Source organism: Hyla sarda, chromosome 4 (assembly GCF_029499605.1).
Source record: "Hyla sarda isolate aHylSar1 chromosome 4, aHylSar1.hap1, whole genome shotgun sequence".
NCBI classification, from domain to species: Eukaryota; Metazoa; Chordata; class Amphibia; order Anura; family Hylidae; genus Hyla; species Hyla sarda.
Genome location: NC_079192.1, coordinates 132,463,604 through 132,484,229, shown reverse-complemented (window position 1 = coordinate 132,484,229; position 20,626 = coordinate 132,463,604). Strand labels below are relative to the sequence as shown.

Sequence of the window (20,626 nt, the reverse complement as noted above, 5' to 3'; positions counted from 1 at the left end):
ATCGTTGCAATTAAGTTGCGATAATCACCATCCACACCAATAGTTACATTTAACAAGAAATCATATCAGCATAGAGGCTGAGATTATTTAGACTGGATATTTTCCGTGTTTATACTGTACATGTTACTTTGATGTGGAAATTGGATTCCATGTGCTACTGTATATTCTCTAATTGTTTGGTGTCCTTTTTTGTGTTTATTATGTATATAGCTACAGTTTACATACAGATAGGCAACATAGATGTGGAAAATGTTAGCATCATGCTGTTATTAGTAAGTTTGAGTGATTTTACATAGAGAGTATGATTAATTACAATAAAAAAAATACATATGAACCAAATATATACAAAACACTACATTTGTTTGATATGTATTTGTTTTTTTAATAAATGTTGCAATTAATTGGGATAATCACCGTCCACACCAATAGTTACATTTAACAAGAAATCATATCAGCATAGAGGCTGATATTATTGAGATTTAGGGTGGATATTTTCTGTGTTTATACTGTACATGGCGCCTTGATGTGGAAATTGGATTTCTTGTGCTACTGTATATTCTCTAATAGTTTGGTGTCCTTTTTGTGTTTATGTATGTAGCTACAGTTTACATACAGTTAGGCAACATGGCTCTGGGGAATTTTAGCATCTTGCTGTCATTAGTAAGATTTGAGGCATTGTACATAGAGAGCCACGGTTGAAAGGGTTAATAGACTTTGTAGGTGTTGTAACCACTAGACGTAGAGAGCTAGAGTAACAGACTTTCAGTTTACTTCAAGCGATGCCTCATTGTGAAAACCACTTCAATTTCTATATCTGAATATGATTCTGTAAATGTCAGGCATTAGTACCTCTTGCAAGTAAAGTTATTGTAAATTCATCATTTTAGTGGACTTTGTGCATTTGTATCATCTTTGAGAAGACAGGGAACACAAGGCCCCTAGCTTTATCAACGCAAGTCTGTAGGGGTTACCCACAACATCACAATACACCAGTTTCAGGTGGTAAACCACATATATGTACTAGGTGGAACTTCAAGGTGGTCAGTGATTCCCTAGTGACAGCCGATGCAGCCCAATAGAAATCTACCATAGCTGCATATATGTACCAGGTAGAGCTTGGTGGTCAGCGGTTTGACTACTGGTGAATGACTAAAGATGTCTCAGCTTTCTACTGGCAGTCACTAATGCTGCCCTATAGAGACCTATCACAGATTATTTATTCAGTGTCACCAGGTTATATCAGTGGTATTTAGTAAATAAGCTCATTATTATTGTGATGAAAATCTGGAGAAAAATGAATTTTGAAGGAAAAATTGCAAATGGTTAATATGTGTGAATTTTACCCCGGTCCACAGATTGCGTTAGACTGCCCTTCTGATCTATGTCGATTATATATACAATTTCAAGAGCCTTATATAAAAGACCCTGCTGCCTACCCCAAACTCCAGGTAATCAGTTAAATATACCCTAATTATATCCATTACTGAACATTCTCTACAAAAGTATGTTTTCTTTCTGTAAATTAAATTAAATTAGTTAAATAAACTGGTGCCAGGAAGTTAAACAGATTTGTAAATTACTTCTATTTAAAAATCTTAATCCTTCCAGTACCTATCAGCTGCTGTATGCTTTACAGGAAGTTGTAAAGTTCTTTTCTGTCTGACCACAGTGCTCTCTGCTCTGCCTACACCTCTGTCCATGTCAGGAACTGTCCAGAGCAGGATAGGTTTGCTATGAGGATTTGATTGTACTCTGGACAGTTCCTGACATAGACAGAGGTGTCAGCAGAGAGCACTGTGGTCAGACAGAAAAGAACTACACAACTATACAACGAAAAGAGGGACTGTTCATTCGAAAGCCTCCAAATAATTAAAAGTATAAAATACAAATGTAAACAATTTATCTTCCCATGTAAAATGACAGTTACATGGAAGTAAGAGGCCAGAAGATGTGTTAGTGAGATTCCCAGAGATACTTTAGGTTTTTCTGTATATGCCTCTGCAATAAATGGAGTTCTCTGGTTTCAATTGTTTCCTGCTGAAAATCAAAGCTCTGCACTGTCCAAAAAGAAATCCTCCGAGGCTATGTTTTCTCCGTGTCACAGGCAAGTACAGGGACAGCTAATGTAGCTCAATAATGCTAGAACCTAATCAATGCATTGACTTGAAGGACAAAGGGCCTCCATTCTTGTCAAGGAGGAGACAGCTATTGATAGGGGATAACTTTTAATCTTGGGATTTAAGTGTACTTAGTATTTGAGGTTCCACTGTGTTCTCAGAGTATGTTTGTGTTTGACTTGCAGATGCTGGTCTATATGTTCTATTCTGTTCCTTACCATCTTATCATTCTGTATGGTCTCCTCGTTCCTGGATGCACATGGATGCCAGATCTGACCCTTATTTATGCTGGTGGATTGGCTCAGGTATTGTGAATATAACACTTAATAAATATAAGAGAATTTTGGCAAGACAATAATATTCATGACAGAATACATTTTACTTATTACTCCTGACTAAACTGTGTCTCCCGTTGTAGTTACTCATTACAGAGATGTTAAAGGGGTACTCCCGTGGAAAACTTTTTTTTTTAAATCAACTGGTGCCAGAAAGTTAAACAGATTTGTAAATGACTTCTATTAATAAATCGTAATCTTTCCAATACTTTTTAGGGTCTGTATACTACAGAGGAATTTATTTTCTTTTTGTAACAGTGCTCTCTGCTGACACCATGACTACAGTGCTCTCTGCTGACATCTCTGTCAATTTTAAGAACTGTCCAGAATAGGAGAAAATCCCCATACAAACATATGCTGCTCTGGACAGTTCCTAAAATGGACAGAGATGTCAGCAGAGAGCACTGTGGTCATGATGTCAGCAGAGAGCTCTGTAATCCAAAAAGAAAACCATTTCCTCTGTAGTGTACAGACCCTAAAAATTATTGGAAAGATTAAGATTTTTTAATAGAAGTAATTTACAAATCTGTTTAACTTTCTGGCACCAGTTAATTTAAAAAAAAAGTTTTCCACAGGAGTACCCCTTTAAGGCTATTTTGCAGATGGCATATTTGTTGCAGTTTTTCAGTGTGGATTCTGCACAGTACAGGACCTTGGAAGTGAGGAAGTGAAATCCAAAGAAAAATTAATGTAACACATTTTTCAGCAGATTTTTTAGGCAATAGCTGCAGTTGAAATTCTTGGCTGCATGCGAGCACAGCCTATGTTTCTTATAATAATGAATGTCTTCATGCATAAAGCTTGCCAGGCAAGTAAAGACTATAGCTTATATTAGCATTTCTTTCTTTTCAGAAACAAAATTGTAAATTGAATTTAGGATTTAGCACACATTTGCTAGAATGGCATGGAAGGAATATTTATCACACTCTAAAACTTTTTTTTTTTTCAGGGTAGGCGTAAAATCTGTCTAAAACACATAATAAAGGACACATTATTGGCACACTGCAATAGCATTTTCCACATGTTCATCATGTAACATATTAACCTCTTAAGGACAATGGACTTAAATGTACGTCCTGATGCGGTGGTACTTGAAGTGTACCTGTCGTTAAAAAAAACTTTTTATATAATGTAGATAATACCATTATATGGATATCTGTAATATACATTGGTTAAAAAATGTGTATATTTTTGTCCTTACAGCAATTGTTTGTGTGTCTCTATGATGAGTCCAAATACAGGAAGTGAGGGTGGACAAGCAGGGCTCTGTACAGTGAGGACAAGCAGGGCTCTGTACAGTGAGGACAAGCGGGGCTCTGTGCACTGAGAACAATCAGGGCTCTGTACACGGAGGACAAGCAGGGCTCTGTACACGGAGGACAAGCAGGGCTCTGTGCACTGAGGACAAGCAGGGCTCTGTGCACTGAGGACAAGCAGGGCTCTGTGCACTGAGGACAAGCAGGGCTCTGTGCACTGAGGACAAGCAGGGCTCTGTGCACTGAGGACAAGCAGGGCTCTGCACACTTAGGCTCTATGACATGCTCCCTGCTCACACAGCAGGATGATTGACAAACCAGGAGTCTGCACAGAGCCCTGCTTGTCCCGCCCTCACTTCCTGAATTTGGACTCCTCATGGACACTAATAGCTGCATGGACAGAATTTTTTCACCCAAAAATATACAAATTTTTTAATCAATGTATATTACAAATATTATCTACATTATATCAAAAGTTTTTGTTGGCGACAGGTACACTTTAACACACCAGGACATACATTTACATCCTGCTCGCATTATGCACAGCAGGTCCTGGCTGCTATCAGCAGCCAGTGACCAACCTGTAATGGCGGACATCAGCTATCACGGCATTACACATCACGGCATCTGCGGTAATGCGGTTGTTTAAATGGATGATCAGATTGCCTGCGGCGCTGCCGCAGGGATCCGATCATCCAACATGGCGACCGAAGGTCCCCTTACCTGCTCCGGCTGTCATCCTGGGGTCTTCTGCTCTGGTCCGAGATCGAGCAAACCAGAGCAGAAGATCACCGATAATACTGATCAATGCTATGCCTATGCATAGCACTGTTCAGTATATGCAATCTAATGATTGCTATAAATAGTCCCCTATGGGGACTACAAAAGTGTAAAAAAAAAATTGTTTAAAAAAAAAAAAATTAAATTGCCTCTCCTCCAATAAAAATTATAATTACCCCTTTTTCCTATTTTACCCCAAAAAAGCGTTACAAATTTTTTATATTATATTATTATATTAATAAACATAAATGTCCGAACTAACAAAATATATTGTAAAAGATCCCGTATGGTGAACGGCGGAAACGTAAAAAAAAAAAAAAAATTAACTACAAAATTGCTGCATTTTTGTTACATTTTATAAAAAATAATAAAAAGTTAGCAAAAAATTAAATACAAGCAAAAGTGGTACCACTAAAATTACAGATCACATAGCAAAGAATTATCCATCATACCGCCCTGTATACAGAAAAATATGAAAGTTATAGGTGGTCAAAATAGGGTAATTTTCCTAAAAAAGTCTGAGATTTCTTTAAAGTGGTACAATAATAGAAAATCATGTAAGCATTATCATCATTTAAATTTACTATTTGAATAATAGTAAATATTAAGTGGAGGAAAAAGAAACTCACCAATTCACGTTGCGCTCAGAGCAAAACGTCTATATGAGCGTTAGGTAGTATATTCAGATCCTGCAGCCGTACTTTATCCAGACCCCTCTTAAGAAAGGCCGGTACAACAATAAGATACGAGGATAAAAAGTTGAAGTTGATAGTGGCACTGGACTTTAAAAGGACCAGACTGTCCTCTGTTTTTTTTAGTTAGTACAGTAATCTTTATTGTAGCACAACACAAAACATTTCTGGCCAGTAATTTGCCCTTTGTCAGAAACAGTGCATAACTTTTAAACTGCACTTTTTTTTTCAATTTCCCCCGCATAAATAATATTTTTTGGTTGTGCCATACATTTTATGGTAAAATGAGAAATGTCATTGCAGAGTACAATTGGTCATGCAAAAAAACTATCCCTTATATGGGTCTGTGGATGGAAATATAAAAGAGAGAAAAGAGATTTTTAAAAGACGAGGAGGAAAAAACTAAAATAAAATTGGCCTGGTCCTTAAGGGGTTGATGACTGATACATACCCTTTAACAGTCTAGATGATATATAAGGACAGGGCAATGGAGTATGCCCCAGTGGTGAGGATCTTGACATGTTGCACTTGAATCTCCATCCAATATTGACTTGTGATTGTTGACCACACTTTCCTTTCCATTCTGCAGGCACAGTTTTCTCACATTGGTGCATCCCTTCATGCAAGGACTCCTTACATCTACCGAGTTCCAGATGAAGCAAGACTTTTGGTTTTAATAGCAAATTTTCTTTTTGGGATTTTTCCACAGATATTAGCTCATCGTTGTGTAAACCAGCCAGAATTTTTTGTAAAAATGAAAAATCCAGGGGCCAAAACTAACTGAAGAATAATAAGATACTGATAATATGGACACTTACAGAACGAAAAATGTGACATCTTTGACATTTGGGTACTTTGTATAATTCTGTTTTCTACTTTAAGATTCTTGCTTAATTTTTGGAACCCACTACTTAACCTAATGTGAGTGGTTTAACTGACACTATTATAATCTTGTCTTATAGCAAGACAAAGAGATAGTAAGGTCACGTGCATATAAGTATGTGTGAGACCTTGTATTTCCTAATGCCTTTGTTTACACTGTGAGTGGCTCTATTAAAAAAGCTTTTATCAGAACAGAATGGAAATTATCTCAACCTTAAAGATGTTACCGGTATGTATGACTAAATAGTGGGATTCATCTGCAGTACCAAGAGCTGCACCTATACAGACAAACTGTGTCTGTGTAAAACAATGAAGGGGAATTGATGCTTACAGGAGCCCTGCAGACCCTTATGTTAATAACTACATCGGATTTTAACACTAGTCCTAAAAGTAGATAAAAGAACCAAATTATACAAAAATACAGCCATGGCCGTAAATGTTGGCACCCCTGAAGTATTTCTAACAGAAAAGGATTGCAGTAACACATGTTTTGCTATACACATGTTTATTCCATTTGTGTGTATTGGAACTAAACAAAAAAAGGGGGATGGGTGGAGACATCATGCCATAGGAACAAGCTGTGGGACTTTCTACCCCTCCCTGCCCGCCCAGAATCTACCCGGCGTTCTCGAAATGGAGCCTCCTCGTCTGGGGGAAGATCGATGCTGTGGACCCGGGATTGATGCGTGGCTGACAATGACAATGGAGTGTGTCGGCCCGGTGGCTCTCCACTGGGAGCGAACAATGAAAGGAGACTGGGAGGCACAAGAGTAGCGGAAGTGGGTTGCCGGGCTAGCTGTCGCCCGGCGGCTGCCCTTTCCCCCCCTGGTAACGGCATACTAGTTGGTATCTCCTGCTGTATTATTGGCCGGAGGAGGTCATGTGCCCCGGCGTGGCAAAGCCCCGTGGCCTGGGTGAGGGTACAGCCACCTGTAGCACCACCGGTTGGCAGCACGGGGCAAAGTACGATCAATTCGCCCCCCACCGCCAGCAAACAGTAAGAACTTTTACAAGATGTTTTGTACCTGAAACTTTATATGGTATCTTTCCTGATAGAGATCCTTGTGCAACCACCGAAGAGGCGGAAGGCATGGGTTGCTGGACAATAGGGCACCACTGCATATATATATATATATATATATATATATATATAAATATATATATATATATATATATATTATTTTTTGTTTTATCCCTTTATGGGTAGCCTGGCATGAATTTGGCTATTTGGAGGGTTAGAAAACGGATGTGGAGCTCCGGCCGTAGCATCCTTAATAGACTGTGTACCCCTCTACTTTATTACCCGCTTTTAAGTGGGATGGCTACCTGAATCGGTTGAACTTCAAGTTAAGGCAGCATTGCAGGAACTGTGAGTGAACTGGCTAGGCCCTCTAATAATCATAACATCTGACCACTCTCTGACCAAAGTCTGTAAAAGAAACACCATTCTTCTATCTTTTTCCCTGTTTCCTAGTAGTTTGGTGCTTTAAGACTTAATCTGATGGTGAAGTGTATGGCATTCATTGGTTGCTACACAGTGTGCTACCTAAAAGCGGCTGCACTGTGAACTGTGAGTGTATTTTTTACACAGGAAAGCTATAACCGTAATTGCTATTACATTTAAAGTAAGAGTATTTTTATCTCCTTCTCCTTGATCTGGCGGACAGATCCGGTGCGGAATAAACAGATATACATTTCTAAGTGGTTCCCAATAGAAGAGTCGCCGCACCATAAGAACTGTGAGAGAATTTAATGTCTATAAAGAATTAACTGCAACTTCCATCAAGAACATCCAAATAAGACTTTTTCCTTATTATTTCCCTCATTCTCTCTCAGTATAAGGGTATGGTGAGGACTAATAAAGGGTGAACTACTAATTACAAGGATGCCACCAAAAAACTCTGAGACGCTCTTCTGGCAGTAGTCCCTCTAAAATACTGATTCCTCCTTCTTCTGGTAAGATTTATTAATATCTAAAGACCCCTCCAGGAGCAGTGAAAACACGTAGTAACAAAGGACCCTCACCCAATATACCGTTAATCACTACTGGGCCAAGATTCTTGGTATTGGCGGAGGGGGGTGGCAGTGAAGAGGAGGATGGAGGGGAAAGCACCAGGGTACTGGACACTATATTGAAAGAAGTGCAACAGTGCAATACATCGTTGGGTAACCTTTATCCTCAGAAATTATGATAATCCGGGATGAGGTCAGCAAAATAAGAGAACCTACTTCACAAATTGAATCAAAATCCCCCCTGACAGAGAATGAGGTGACGACTTTGCGGACTGAACCTGCTGCCTCAAGGAGGGAGATTAATAAATTACAGGAAAAAATAACAGATATGGAAGATCGCTCCAGACTGAATAACATCAGATTATTAGGATTGTCAGAATATGCAGAGGGAGAAGATATTAAATCCTTTTGTTTGAAATGGATTCAAGAGACATTTGACCCTGCACTGTTCCATACAATGTTTGCTCTGGAAAGAGTCTACAGGGTACACACAAAAAGGCCTCCCCCGGGTGGTCCCCCTAGAACAATTTTTAATGACATTTTTATATTCATCTGACCGAGCCTTGCTATTGAAACTTGCAAGGGAGAAAGGGTCTTTAGCATATAATGTATAATGGTATAATGGTGTTTCCAGATTTTTCTAGAATGACGCAATTAGTGCATGCTTCTTTTAAAGAGGTGAAAAAATCTTTGCAGGAGGAAAAAATTCCCTTTTCTGTGATCTACCCAGCTAAATTGAAGATCACTTATAAGGAGACAAATCTATTCTTTTGGATTGGATGGTCAAGCAGCCACTATAATGTAGTGGGTGGTGGGGATGGGGGGGGGGAGAAGCAAAATGGCATAGATAGAGATCTGTATTATGTACGGATAACGCAGTGGGGGGAGGGGTACCCTGAGTCAGAATGTCTTTTTATAAAAAAAAAAATTGTGGAATGTTAGGGGGATGGGAGACGGATGTAAAAGGCTAGCTGTTTTTGATTGAGTACAAAACTTTCTGCCGGCAGTGGTCTGCTTGGTAGAATCCCCCATTACTAAAGATTCTTGTGGAAGATTAAAAAGGAGATGGGCAAACATTATTCTTCACTTTCACTTTTTCATCAGGAGTCTCTATACTTAGTCATAGAAGTATTAATTTAGTAATTTTGGGGAAACTTACTGATAATTGGTGACAATATATTTTTCTTCATGCAAAAATAAATAACTGTGAACTAATTCTGGCCTTTTTTTACATTCCCCCCCCCCCCCCCATTCTCTAGTGCCCCATTATTGGAGCTGATTAACTTTGCAGCAGGGAGGAGAGAGCTACCAACACTAATTTGGGGGGATTTTAATTGTGTAAATGACCCCAATAGAGACAGGAAAAGGGCCAATAGGGAGGTTTGTATGACTCAACAGACCCCTCTGGCAAAGTTGATCAAAGTATTTGGGTGGATGGATGCGTGGAGAGAACTATATCCTCATAAAGAGCTTTTTTCGTTTTTTTCATCATCACATCAAACAGCCTCCCGCATCGATTTACTCCTTTGTAACAACTTGGGTATGAAAATGATTTAAAAGTTTGAATACCAGCCCAGGTCTATCTCCGACCACTCCATGTTAGTATCAGAGATAGAGTTTGAGCCCTGTATCTTAGGTAGAAGTAGGAATATATCCATTAATCCTCACTGGTTGAATATTCTCGATAGCAAAAGCATGATAGCCTCCCAAATCCAGGAATATTGGGAATTAAATAGGGTCTCAGCCCGATACAAATGGTATGGGACTCACTAAAGGCCTTCCTAAGAGGCATACTATTTAGAGAGATAATATATAAAAAGAAAGAATTCCGTAAGGTAGAGAATACTTTAACTACAGAGGCTAAAAGGTTGGGAGTGAGTTTTGCAAAATTTTGGATGGATGAAAGAGGGGCAAGTACAGTTAGCTAAATTTATAAATGAGAAAGTCCAACATAAATCCTTTTTTGCAGGCCAGATACAATTTATAGAAAGTGGTAAAGCTGGGAGGCTGCTGGCAAATAACAAAAAGCAAATAGCCAGATAAATAATTTAAGGAGGCCAGATGGTAAGGTGACTTTGATAGAGATTTGAGAAGTAGCAGAGAATAATCTCCACTATTTCCTCCAGTTACAATCAGAAGTAAATTGCCCAAACCAAGATATTTTTATTTGTCCACCATATCCCTCCCTAGTCAAGCAAAAATTTTGAAAGAAGCTGTAGAACAAGATATTTCTATAATAGAACTTAAGCAAGTATTACATTCCTTTTCTACATCATCTGCACCAGACCCAGATGGGATCCCTAGGGAGATATACAGAGAATGGGAGGATATGCTGATTCCTATCCTTTTGGTCGTTTTCAACGAATCCTTTGTGACTTCAGTACTCCCTCCCTCAATGATGGGGGCCAACAATATCTTAATACTGAAAAAAACAAGATGAGGTTCTTGAGCCCTCAATGTTAAGACCAATCTCACTTCTGAATGTATATGTGAACTGCTCGCCAACGTAGTAACCATGCGTCTTTCTAGAGTTAATCCTTGTTTGATACACCCAGATCAGTCAGGGTTTGTAAAGGGGAGGTTGATTCATGATAACTTGACACTTGTTTTGGCGAGTATCCAGATGGGAGGCCATCCACTCCGTTCTACTCTGTCATTAGACGCCACTAAGACGTTTGAGAGAGTGGAATGGAGGTTTCTCTGGCAGACACTGGTCAAGTTTGGTTTGGGTGAAAAGATTATTCAGTGGATTAAACTATTGTATAATAGTCCTAGGGCGCAGATTGTAATTAATGGTAACCTAACTGCGTCTTTTTCCTTGTCTAGGGCACAAGACAAGGGTGCCCCCTTCCCCCCCCTCTTATTTATGTTTATTGAGCTGTTGGCAGCAGCTAAAAGAGCCTCTCCCCAGATTAAAGGGTTTGGGATTAAGACAGATAATAATAAATTCTCCCTAAATGCAGATGACCTGTTATTGTTCTTGGGTAATCCCGAGGTGATGTTCCCATTAGTAATGACTCAGGTTAAAAATGTTGGTAGGGTTTCAGGGACAGAGGTAAATTGGGAAAAGTCTGCTCTCCTACCGGTGGAGAAAAATACTGTACTCTCAATACGAGGGGTCTCCATTGTTGGAAGAGAAGAAACTTTAAAATACCTGGGCTTAGAGATAGGTAATGAGAAAAATGCATTTAAGGATGTTAATTTAAAACCCTTAGTTAAAAAAAATAGAAAAAACTGTTATAGTTTGGGGTAACCTTCCGCTAGTACAAGCAGACAGAGCCACACTAATAAAGATGGTAGTTCTACCACAAGTATTATATATTATTCGAGCATCTCCATCTTTGATACCCCTTCAGTGGTTTAAAGGATTGGAGGAAATAATAAATAGGTTACTATGGGGCAGAAGACGTGTTAGGATAAAATATGCAAATCTCACCTTTCCAGAAGGGAAAGGTGGATGGGGGTTGCACAATTTTAGGTTCTATTTTCTGGCTTCAAAAGTCCAGAAGATCAAAGAATGGAGGAAGAATCTAATTCTAACTCATATGTTGTAGGTCTGAACTGATGGAAGCCCAACCACAAAATAAAGCACTAGCCCACTTTTCACAGAGTGAATTAAATTTTAAGGTATGGAGAGAAATTAGACAGATAATCGGAGCAAAAGGGAGTTTTAAATTCACGCCAATATGGGGTAATAGTAGTCTTATGGAATTTAATAGGTGGTTAGAAGTTATTCACAAGGAAGGCCCTGTATCCTTTGACTCATTAAGGTTGCAGGCGGATTTAGAGTTAAATAAAGAGTTTTGGTTTGCACAAGTAAAACATGCAGATAAGAGCACCCAAAATAGATTGTTTCACTATAGAATTGCATAACTTAATATCTTACATCACAGAATCCACGGGTGCTTTGAAAGCTTTAAGGTATATCTATAGAAGTTTGGTAGGGGAATTATTAGAAGATAGTCAAGAGAGAATTAAAAGGGGTTATCCAGGAATTTTTTTTTTTTTATATATCAACTGACTCCAGAAAGTTAAACAGATTTGTAAATTACTTCTATAAAAAAATCTTAATCCTTCTAATAATTATCAGCTGCTGAAGTTGAGTTGTTATTTTCTGTCTGACAATAGTGCTCTCTGCTGACATCTGTCTCGGGACCTGCACAGGGCAGAATAGGTTTGCTATGGAGATTTGCTTCTACTCTGGACAGTTCCCGAGACAGGTGTCACTTAGACAGAAAAGAACAAATCAACTTCAGCAGCTCATAAGTACTGAAAGTATTAAGATTTTTTAATAGAAGTAATTTACAAATCTGTTTAACTTTCTGGAGCCAGTAGATATATTAAAAAAAAACTTTTTTTCCCCCCTGGATAACCCCTTTAAAAGGAAATGGAAGAACGTTGTAGGTAATATAGATAAAACTAGTTAAGATAGACTCTGTCAAAATGTGGTTGCTTGCTCATCAAATAAAAGATTCCAATTCCTACAGTTACGTTTAATTTACAGATCATATTATTCTCTATTATATTTGTGGAAAATTAAATGTAGTAGTAAATCATCCTGTCCAAAATGTGAGGGGAACAATGCCAGCTTGGATCATTTAATATGGGATTGTCCTAAAATAAAAGTATTTTGGAATAAAATCTCAGAATATTTAGAACAAAAGTTTAATTTAAAAGGCTAATTTTGTTAGTGAAGTAGCTCCCTTTTGTAATTGTGAAGGTTTTATTAATTGATATGTTATTTTTTTCTGCAGGATGTTTGTGTTTTTATTACCAGTATCTTGGGCCAGATGTGCTGTAGTTTTTCAATGTATCCGTGACTGTCGTCCACACTGGCAGCCATGTACGCTTCATGCTGTGGACAACGCGTAGCTGTTTTTTTTTTTCTTTTGCCAGTCTCAGAGTTTTGGCATTCTTTAACACCTCCTTCTTATAAGTATGTTTGTTCACCGAGGCTGCCTTGATTGGTGTTCTGTTTTCCTCGGCCGGTTAACCCCAAATGTATGCCCCCATGCATATTTATAATAAATTACTGGCCCCAGTGTGCAAAATAAGTTTATTCCCCCCCACCAGTGTCCTTATGCCCCCGTTTCCTTATCAACCCCCCCCCCTCGTCCTTATCTGTGAGAGCTCACCACCAGGACCAGAGCGCACCGTGTCCATATCATTATCCTTATCCCCAGGGGAGCAGCGGGGACATGTCAGTCGGCGGAGGCGGCAGCAAATGAATGAATGAAGCTGACATGTCCGGCATGTAGGCTCCATTCAATCGCCGCCGCTGCCCATGTCCCCACTGCTGCCACGCTCCTAGCAATCAGAGCGCACAGCCGGGACCTTTCTATGTTCCGCTGCTCATCTCCGTTGGGTATGGAAAGCCATCCTTGTCCATAAACAGCAAAAAAAGGGTCAAACCATGATATGCAATGGAGAGCTTTCCTTTCTCATCAGTCCACAAAACATTGTTCAAATAGCCTTCTGGCTTGGCCAAGTGATCTTTAACAAAATGCAGATCGGCAGCTTTTAGTTGCTTAGAGGTTGGTCATCTTGAGTTCCTTAGAGACCTTGCTAACTATAAGTGCTCTTGGTGCAATATTTGTTGGTTGAGGATTCCTGGGGAAAGTAATAATGATCTAGAATTTCCTTCATTTGTACAAAACTATTTGACTGTGGATTGGTGGAGTCCAAACTGTTTATATATAATTTTATAACCTTTTCCAGCCTGATGAGCATCAACAACTCTTTCTCGGTAATCTGCTTTGTTAATGTCAGGAATGGTATTGCTATATTTCCCCAAGGTACCTGTCATGTGTGGATACCAGCCTGCCCTGGATGAGATTTCTGAAACCTAAGATATGGGAAATTATATTGGTCCTTTTCATCCCTTTTCTGGGCCCCTCCAGGTTTCCAGATAAGCACAGGTCACTGGGTTAAAACTGCAGGGTGGGCCATTTATATAGATACACCTTTAATAAAATGGGAATGGTTGGTGATATTAACTTCCTGTCTGTGGCACATTAGTATATGTGAGGGGGGAAACTTTTCAAGATGGGTGGTGACCATGGCGGCCATTTTGAATCCAACTTTTGTTTTTTCAATAGGAAGAGGGTCATGTGACACATCAAACTTATTGGAATTTCCCAAGAAAAACAATGATGTGCTTGGTATTAATATAACTTTATTCTTTCATGAGTTATTTACAAGTTTCTGACCACTTATAAAATGTGTTCAATGTGCTTCCCATTGTGTTGGATTGTCAATGCAACCCTCTTCTCCCACTCTTCACACACTGATAGCAATATTGAAGGAGAAATGCTAGCACAGGCTTCCAGTATCCGTAGTTTCAGGTGCTGCACATCTCGTATCTTCACAGCATAGACAATTGCCTTCAGATGACCCCAAAGATAAAAGTCTAAGGGGGTCAGATCAGGAGACCTTGGGGGCCAATCACCTGGCCCACGATGACCAATCCACTTTCCAGGAAACTGTTCATCTAGGAATGCTCGGACCTGACACCCATAATGTGGTGGTGCACCATCTTGCTGGAAAAACTCAGGGAACGTGCCAGCTTCAGTGCATAAAGAGGGAAACACATCATCATGTAGCAATTTCGCATATCCAGTGGCCTTGAGGTTTCCATTGATGAAGAATGGCGCCACTATCTTTGTACCCCATATACCACACTATACCATCAATTTTTGTGTTCCAACAGTCTTTGAGGGATCTATCCAATGTGGGTTAGTGTCAGACCAATAGCGGTGGTTTTGTTTGTTAACTTCACGATTCACATAAAAGTTTGCCTCATCACTGAACAAAATTTTCTGCGTAAACTGAGGTTCCTGTTCCAATTTTTGTTTTGCCCATTCTGCAGCACCTGAAACTACGGATACTGGAAGCCTGTGCTAGCATTTCTCCTGCGGTGTTGCTATCAGTGTGTGAAGAGTGGGAGAAGAGGGTTGCATTGACAATCCAATACAATGGGCAGCACATTGAACACATTTTATAAGTGGTCAGAAACTTGTAAATAACTCATGAAAGAATAAAGTTACGTTAAAACCAAGCACATAATTGTTTTTCTTGTGAAATTCCCAATAAGTTTCATGTGTCACATGACCCTCTTCCTATTGAAAAAACAAAAGTTGGATTCAAAATGGCCGTCATGGTCACCACCCATCTTGAAAAGTTTCCCCCCCCCTCACATATACTAATGTGCCACAAACAGGAAGTTAATATCACCAACCATTCCCATTTTATTAAGGTGTATCCATATAAATGGCCCACCCTGTAGATCAGTCAGCCTGCAAGTGTGGCAGCGATGTCCCGCCTCGGTCGGTGATAAGCTGAGCGCACTGTCATGTAAGAAGCCGGCCGAACAGCGCACGCGGTTCACATATGATTGGTTCCCCGATGTGGGGAAAGCGTGCTGCGACCGTTAATTAAGTCATTCGAGGGGGGTAGGGGCCCAACAGGTATTGCGGTATGGGAAGGGAAAAAAGTTTCGGTATGAACCGGTATACGGCCCAGCACAAGGGGAGGGGCTTTTTCACTTTTTTTTTTTAAACACTTTTTATGTCCCCCATAGGGGACTATTTATAGCAATCTTTTCCTCTGTTCTGAGATCGGGCGGACCAGAGAAGAAGACCCCCCATGTTGGATGATCATATCCCCGCAGCAGCGCCGCGGGCAATCCGATTATCCCTTCAAACGACCGCAATGCTTCAGATGCCGTGATTTGTATTGATCACGGCATCTGAGGGGTTAATGGTGGACATCAGCCCGATCGCTGATGTCTGCCATTACTGGCGTGTCCCTGGCTGCTGATAGCAGCTGGGAACTGCCTTGCATGATGCGAGCACCGGTCCAGTGCTCGCGTCATGTATAGGATGTAAATGTAGGTCCTGGTGCGTTAAGTACCTGGGCATCAGGACATACATTTACGTCCCATGTCGTTAAGGGGTTACATTTCATGTTCAAATAATCTGCTAATCCTAAAAGTTCACATACTTTTGCCTCACAAAGATATAAAAATATTGGATCATGTTCCTCAATAATTAGATTGCCAAGTCTGATAATATCCCTATTTTGTTTGATTTGTTTATTTCTTTCTTATCTACTTTTAGGACTTAGGAAAATCTGAGGTAATTGTAGGTAAAATTTATGAACTTAAAATTTATGCGGAAATACATAAAATTCTAAAAGGTTCACAAACTTTCAAGCACCACTGCTTTATGTCAATTCAATATTATGTCAATAACAAATAACTGTTCATTATCATACAACATAAGACCTATGACAAGTTGTAACTTTTTTTTTTGCGTCTTTATTACTGCACTATAATGGACCTTCTCCTACTATTAACACTTTCATCAATATAATATACTTCATACACAAAGCCAATGTTTACATAAGTTTTTCTTTTAATAACTGTGTTACATATATTGTAAATTAACTTGTGTGACTGGTTTCCTTCTTTACAATCTTTAACCACAATTTCCAACATACATCAGGAGTGCTACTTTTGTAAAAACAGCAATACAACATTACACGACATGTGTTTCAACTACAAACACTGGAATTGCCAAAGATGCATTAGAGAAGAACAAATGGAAAAAAATGTTTTCACAAAAATTGCAATAAAATAAATAAAATCTATTATCACAATAGTAACATTATTGTTCACAAGAAAATACATTCTGGAATGGCTAATTATTAGTATTGTAAATACAACTGTTAGCTTGGTATAAAATGTCTTCCACGGTAATACCTAAATTGCCAGTTAAGTATATAAGGTAATGACACATACTTTATATCAATAAAGGCTATTCCATCCAGTATGCCTTAAAACACCATCTCCCAAGACTTCTTTTGGAATCCTTAGTTTACTCTGTGAGGATTGTGGCAATGTTTGAGTTAATTAAATAACATGAAGCAGACTGATCAGGGAGCCCAACAGGAATCATGCATAATATGTTCTAATATAGACTTCCACACAAAGCATAATGACTACTAAAGGTCACCCCTAACATCCTAGAAGGGCTGTCCAGCAGTAACAACTCCTTTTGGTCTGTGAATTAAGCTGATGATGGAAGTTCCTGCTACTGGAATATCCTTTCCTTAGCTTTTATTGAGGGAGAATGGGGCATAATAAAAACAATACATTGTACGGTATCCACTTAGTACAGCAATGTTTCCCAAGTCTGATCCTCATGTAATCCAAACAGTTTATAAATAAAGGATTTCACATAAGAATATCACACTACACGGGCAAAAATTAAAGGAGAAATGCAACGTAAAGCTTTTAATTTCCCCTGTTCCAGGCTCCTTACATGACCTATCCCCGGCCGAGGCGGGACATCGCTGCGGCCAGTTATACGCTGACTGCAGTGTGACGTTCTGAGCCTGAGAAGAAGGGAGCCGAGCAGTGCCAGAGGAAGGGATGCCCGGTGCAACAGGGGAACGTAGGAAGGTGAGTTAAAGTTAGTTTTTTTTTAGTTTTTGCAGCCCGGGCACAGGGAAAGTTAAAAGTTTTGCTCCACAATTCTGCTTTAAATCAGCAGAGCAGTGGTAGTAAAATCCTTGGGGAAAAAAAAGAAACACTGCTGCAGTCCGAGGTGGCTGCAGCTATTTTCTGTTAATTTAAACAAGAGTATTGTCCTAATAAGGGTATGTTCACACTTTATGAAAATGTGCGGAATGTCCGCCCAGAAAACACAGGAGGACATTTTGGACATCTGAAAGTCTGGCGGTGGCTAGGACCGTTCAGAGTGAAATCCGCCGAAAGAATAGACAAGTATATTCTTTCTGCGGACACTGGTATCGGGATTTCCGTGGCAGAAACATCAGGCACAGAAATTCCATTGTCTGCACAGTGCAGCAGAATCCCATTGATATCAGCGAAATACTCCAGTGGAATTCCACATGGACATTCTGCCGTGTGAACATACCCTGAGACATACAAACATCTGCAACTGGTGATACCATTTTTCATACTAAATGTAGTATATTTTATTATATTTTATTTGCTTAAGCTAAAAATGTGTAGGGCTCACATTTACATTACCTATATTATCAACTGTAAAATATCATGCATATATGACTGCAACAATGGACAGGCAGATGTTTGTATGTTGGAAATGCTTTAAACTAACAAGTTATTTTTTGAGTTTAATCATAATATGAGTTTAATCATAACATGAGTTTAATCATAACAGTTTTTATATGAATGTGAAATGCTTGTAATGTTATTTGAAGACTGTCTGGAGAACCAAGGAAGAGGTTTCTTTTCTGATCTGTATCACTATGTTATATTTCCACATACATGATGCTATGTTCTCACGGGAGAGAAGTGACCACCACAGGTGTCCGGCAGCAGCTTATTTTCCTTGGTTAAACCACTTGTTGATGTATATGGGCAGTCAGGAAGAATAGCTGTTGACTGAAAGAGTCAGCCGACAGCTATTAATGGTGAACGTTTACCTTCAGACTATAGAGGAAGGACTACTTTAATATTTGCTACTTTTACAGTTCACACATAGAACTGATTTACAACCTATATTATATTTTAGAGCTGCGTTAACTATTCTGCTGGTTGGTATTAGAAAATGTCCAATGTGTTCAAATAATTTCCACATACAATAACACATATGTATGTAAAGGTGATGCTGTACACTGCTGCAGGCTATTCGTAGTGAGCTGAAATTATAGGAGCTGTCACCCACTCTGCATTTTCACCTATATCCAGCTGATCAGCACTGTAAGCAACAAGGAGAGCATAGCAGTAGGCAGTACATAATAAGGCGCAAGTGTTTGAGATGTCTGTTTTATAACTTCTTATTAGCAGAATATTTAGCAAAAAAATATGTTTTGATCCCATCACAGGAATGAAGGAAAACGTTTAAACATTTTTGGGAAATGTTTTCATTCACTCCAATGACTGGATCCAGAGAGTTTTTGGTACTGAATATATACAGCTAACACACCGTGCTGTCACCATCTAAATTAGTCCTACGTAAATATTTTTTCTTTACTTCTTTACTGTGAAACATTTTAGTTTTTTTAAGTTCTGGGAAAATAAAAACCTTTAAGGCTGTGTACAGAGATGTGTTGAATAAATAGTGTTATTTTTGTAATAACATAGTACGATATTTTATTTCTATTACAAATCACAGGCTTGGCAATCCAATAAAGACAGTTGTTTCACATCAGCTTCAGTTTACTACGCATCCTCAGAATGCTTCTGGAATTCATTAACACAATTACATACAAAACTAAACAACATGCTAGTTAATAGTATTGACTGAATATTAGCATCAGAAAACATTCAGCTTAATTCCCTTTATCAGCTTTAGCCTTTTCCATTTAAATGTGAAGGCTTTTTTTTTTTTAAGTTAATGTGAATACCCCTTCTGTTAACAATACATGTTTAAAAGCTGCCATAAAATTTGTACTAAGAACGTACAAATAGCATCTAACATTTATAGTGGTGAGCAACAAAAATACATTGATCTAACCATTATGCGCTGGCAAAGTTACCGGTATCTGCAGTATCTCTTAGACTTGTCTATAAAGAATGACAGCTAAAAATAGGTTGGCAAAACTATTAACTACAAATATCTTATTTGAATGTGGCTATTTATCAATGTGTTTTTACAGTTTCGTTGCTGTATTATAATACATGTAAGTCAATTCACTTTTCTTAATTAGAAATAATTACACGCGCTGAAGTCTGTGAAAACAGAATGTTAGCTAGTTTAAAGGGCAACATCATGCAACAGAATAATGGAATATGAAAAGCTGCCCCCTGGAGGAGAAACACTTCTGATGCCAGCAAACACAACAAACAGGAATGTGATATTATGCATACAAATTGATGAATTCTTGGTGGCAACAATTTAATGTGTTGAGCCATATCAAATTCAAGAATACTAAACTGCGAAATATGGACCTCTTCTCACCGTATGCTGCACTCAGTTAAGTCTGAAAAGAAAAGAAAAAATCAAGTCAGTCTTAAGTAATTTACAATGGAAAACTCTCTCTGGTTGTTTACGGCTTTCTTTTTGATATCACTTGAGTTAGAGATTTAGATATTTGACTCCCTTAAAAGAGTATTCACCTGAAAAAGAGTAGCTGATACCTAACTGGTCGTGTGGCTCTTATCACTAGGACCTCCATCGATTAAGAGAAGGGAGGACGATTTTCTCCCAAGTGAATGGAGCGGAAGTGCCTATGATTGACTGCCACTCCGTTCCTTCTCTATGGGACTTCCAAATATTGCCTAAACTTGACTATGTTCAGTAGCCCCATAGACAGTGAATGGTGCGGTGGCCAAGTAAGCTTACTGCCATTTCATTCATTTAGGCGAAAAATGTATTCTACTGCCATAGTCAGTGGGAGGTTTGTTTATTGTTTGAAACATAAAAAGAAAACACCTGAATATGGTTTTAATAATTTAAAGCAGAGGTTTCTGTAGCTTGACAGCCACATTCAAAGATACCTGGTGGAGCTTAGCCACATTGTCACGCATGTAGACTTTCGCTTCTTTGTCCCAGATTACC

The 20,626-nt window shown here is 38.9% G+C and overlaps 2 protein-coding genes across 10 annotated transcripts in view; one reads left to right on the top strand and one right to left on the bottom strand.

The window, feature by feature from the left end:
- TM6SF1 (transmembrane 6 superfamily member 1) overlaps window positions 1-7,157 on the top strand; it is a 116,418-nt gene extending 109,261 nt beyond the window's left edge. For 5 of the 9 annotated variants that reach the window (XM_056572172.1, XM_056572169.1, XM_056572173.1 and 2 more), the window contains exons 8-10: window positions 1,356-1,448; window positions 2,303-2,422; window positions 5,770-7,156. In XM_056572172.1, coding sequence (XP_056428147.1) covers window positions 1,356-1,448; window positions 2,303-2,422; window positions 5,770-5,964 — 408 coding nt within the window. In that variant the 3' untranslated portion in view covers window positions 5,965-7,156. Of the gene's footprint in view, window positions 1-1,355; window positions 1,449-2,302; window positions 2,423-5,769 lie in introns of all 9 variants that reach the window. The other 4 variants (XM_056572174.1, XM_056572176.1, XM_056572175.1 and 1 more) reach the window with 1 other exon arrangement.
- Window positions 7,158-16,466: 9,309 nt separating this feature from the next.
- Window positions 16,467-20,626, bottom strand: part of HDGFL3 (HDGF like 3) — an 87,036-nt gene continuing 82,876 nt past the window's right edge. The window contains exon 8 of the mRNA XM_056572162.1: window positions 16,467-20,048. The gene's annotated coding sequence lies outside the window, so the exon portion shown is untranslated. The remainder of the gene's footprint in view (window positions 20,049-20,626) is intronic.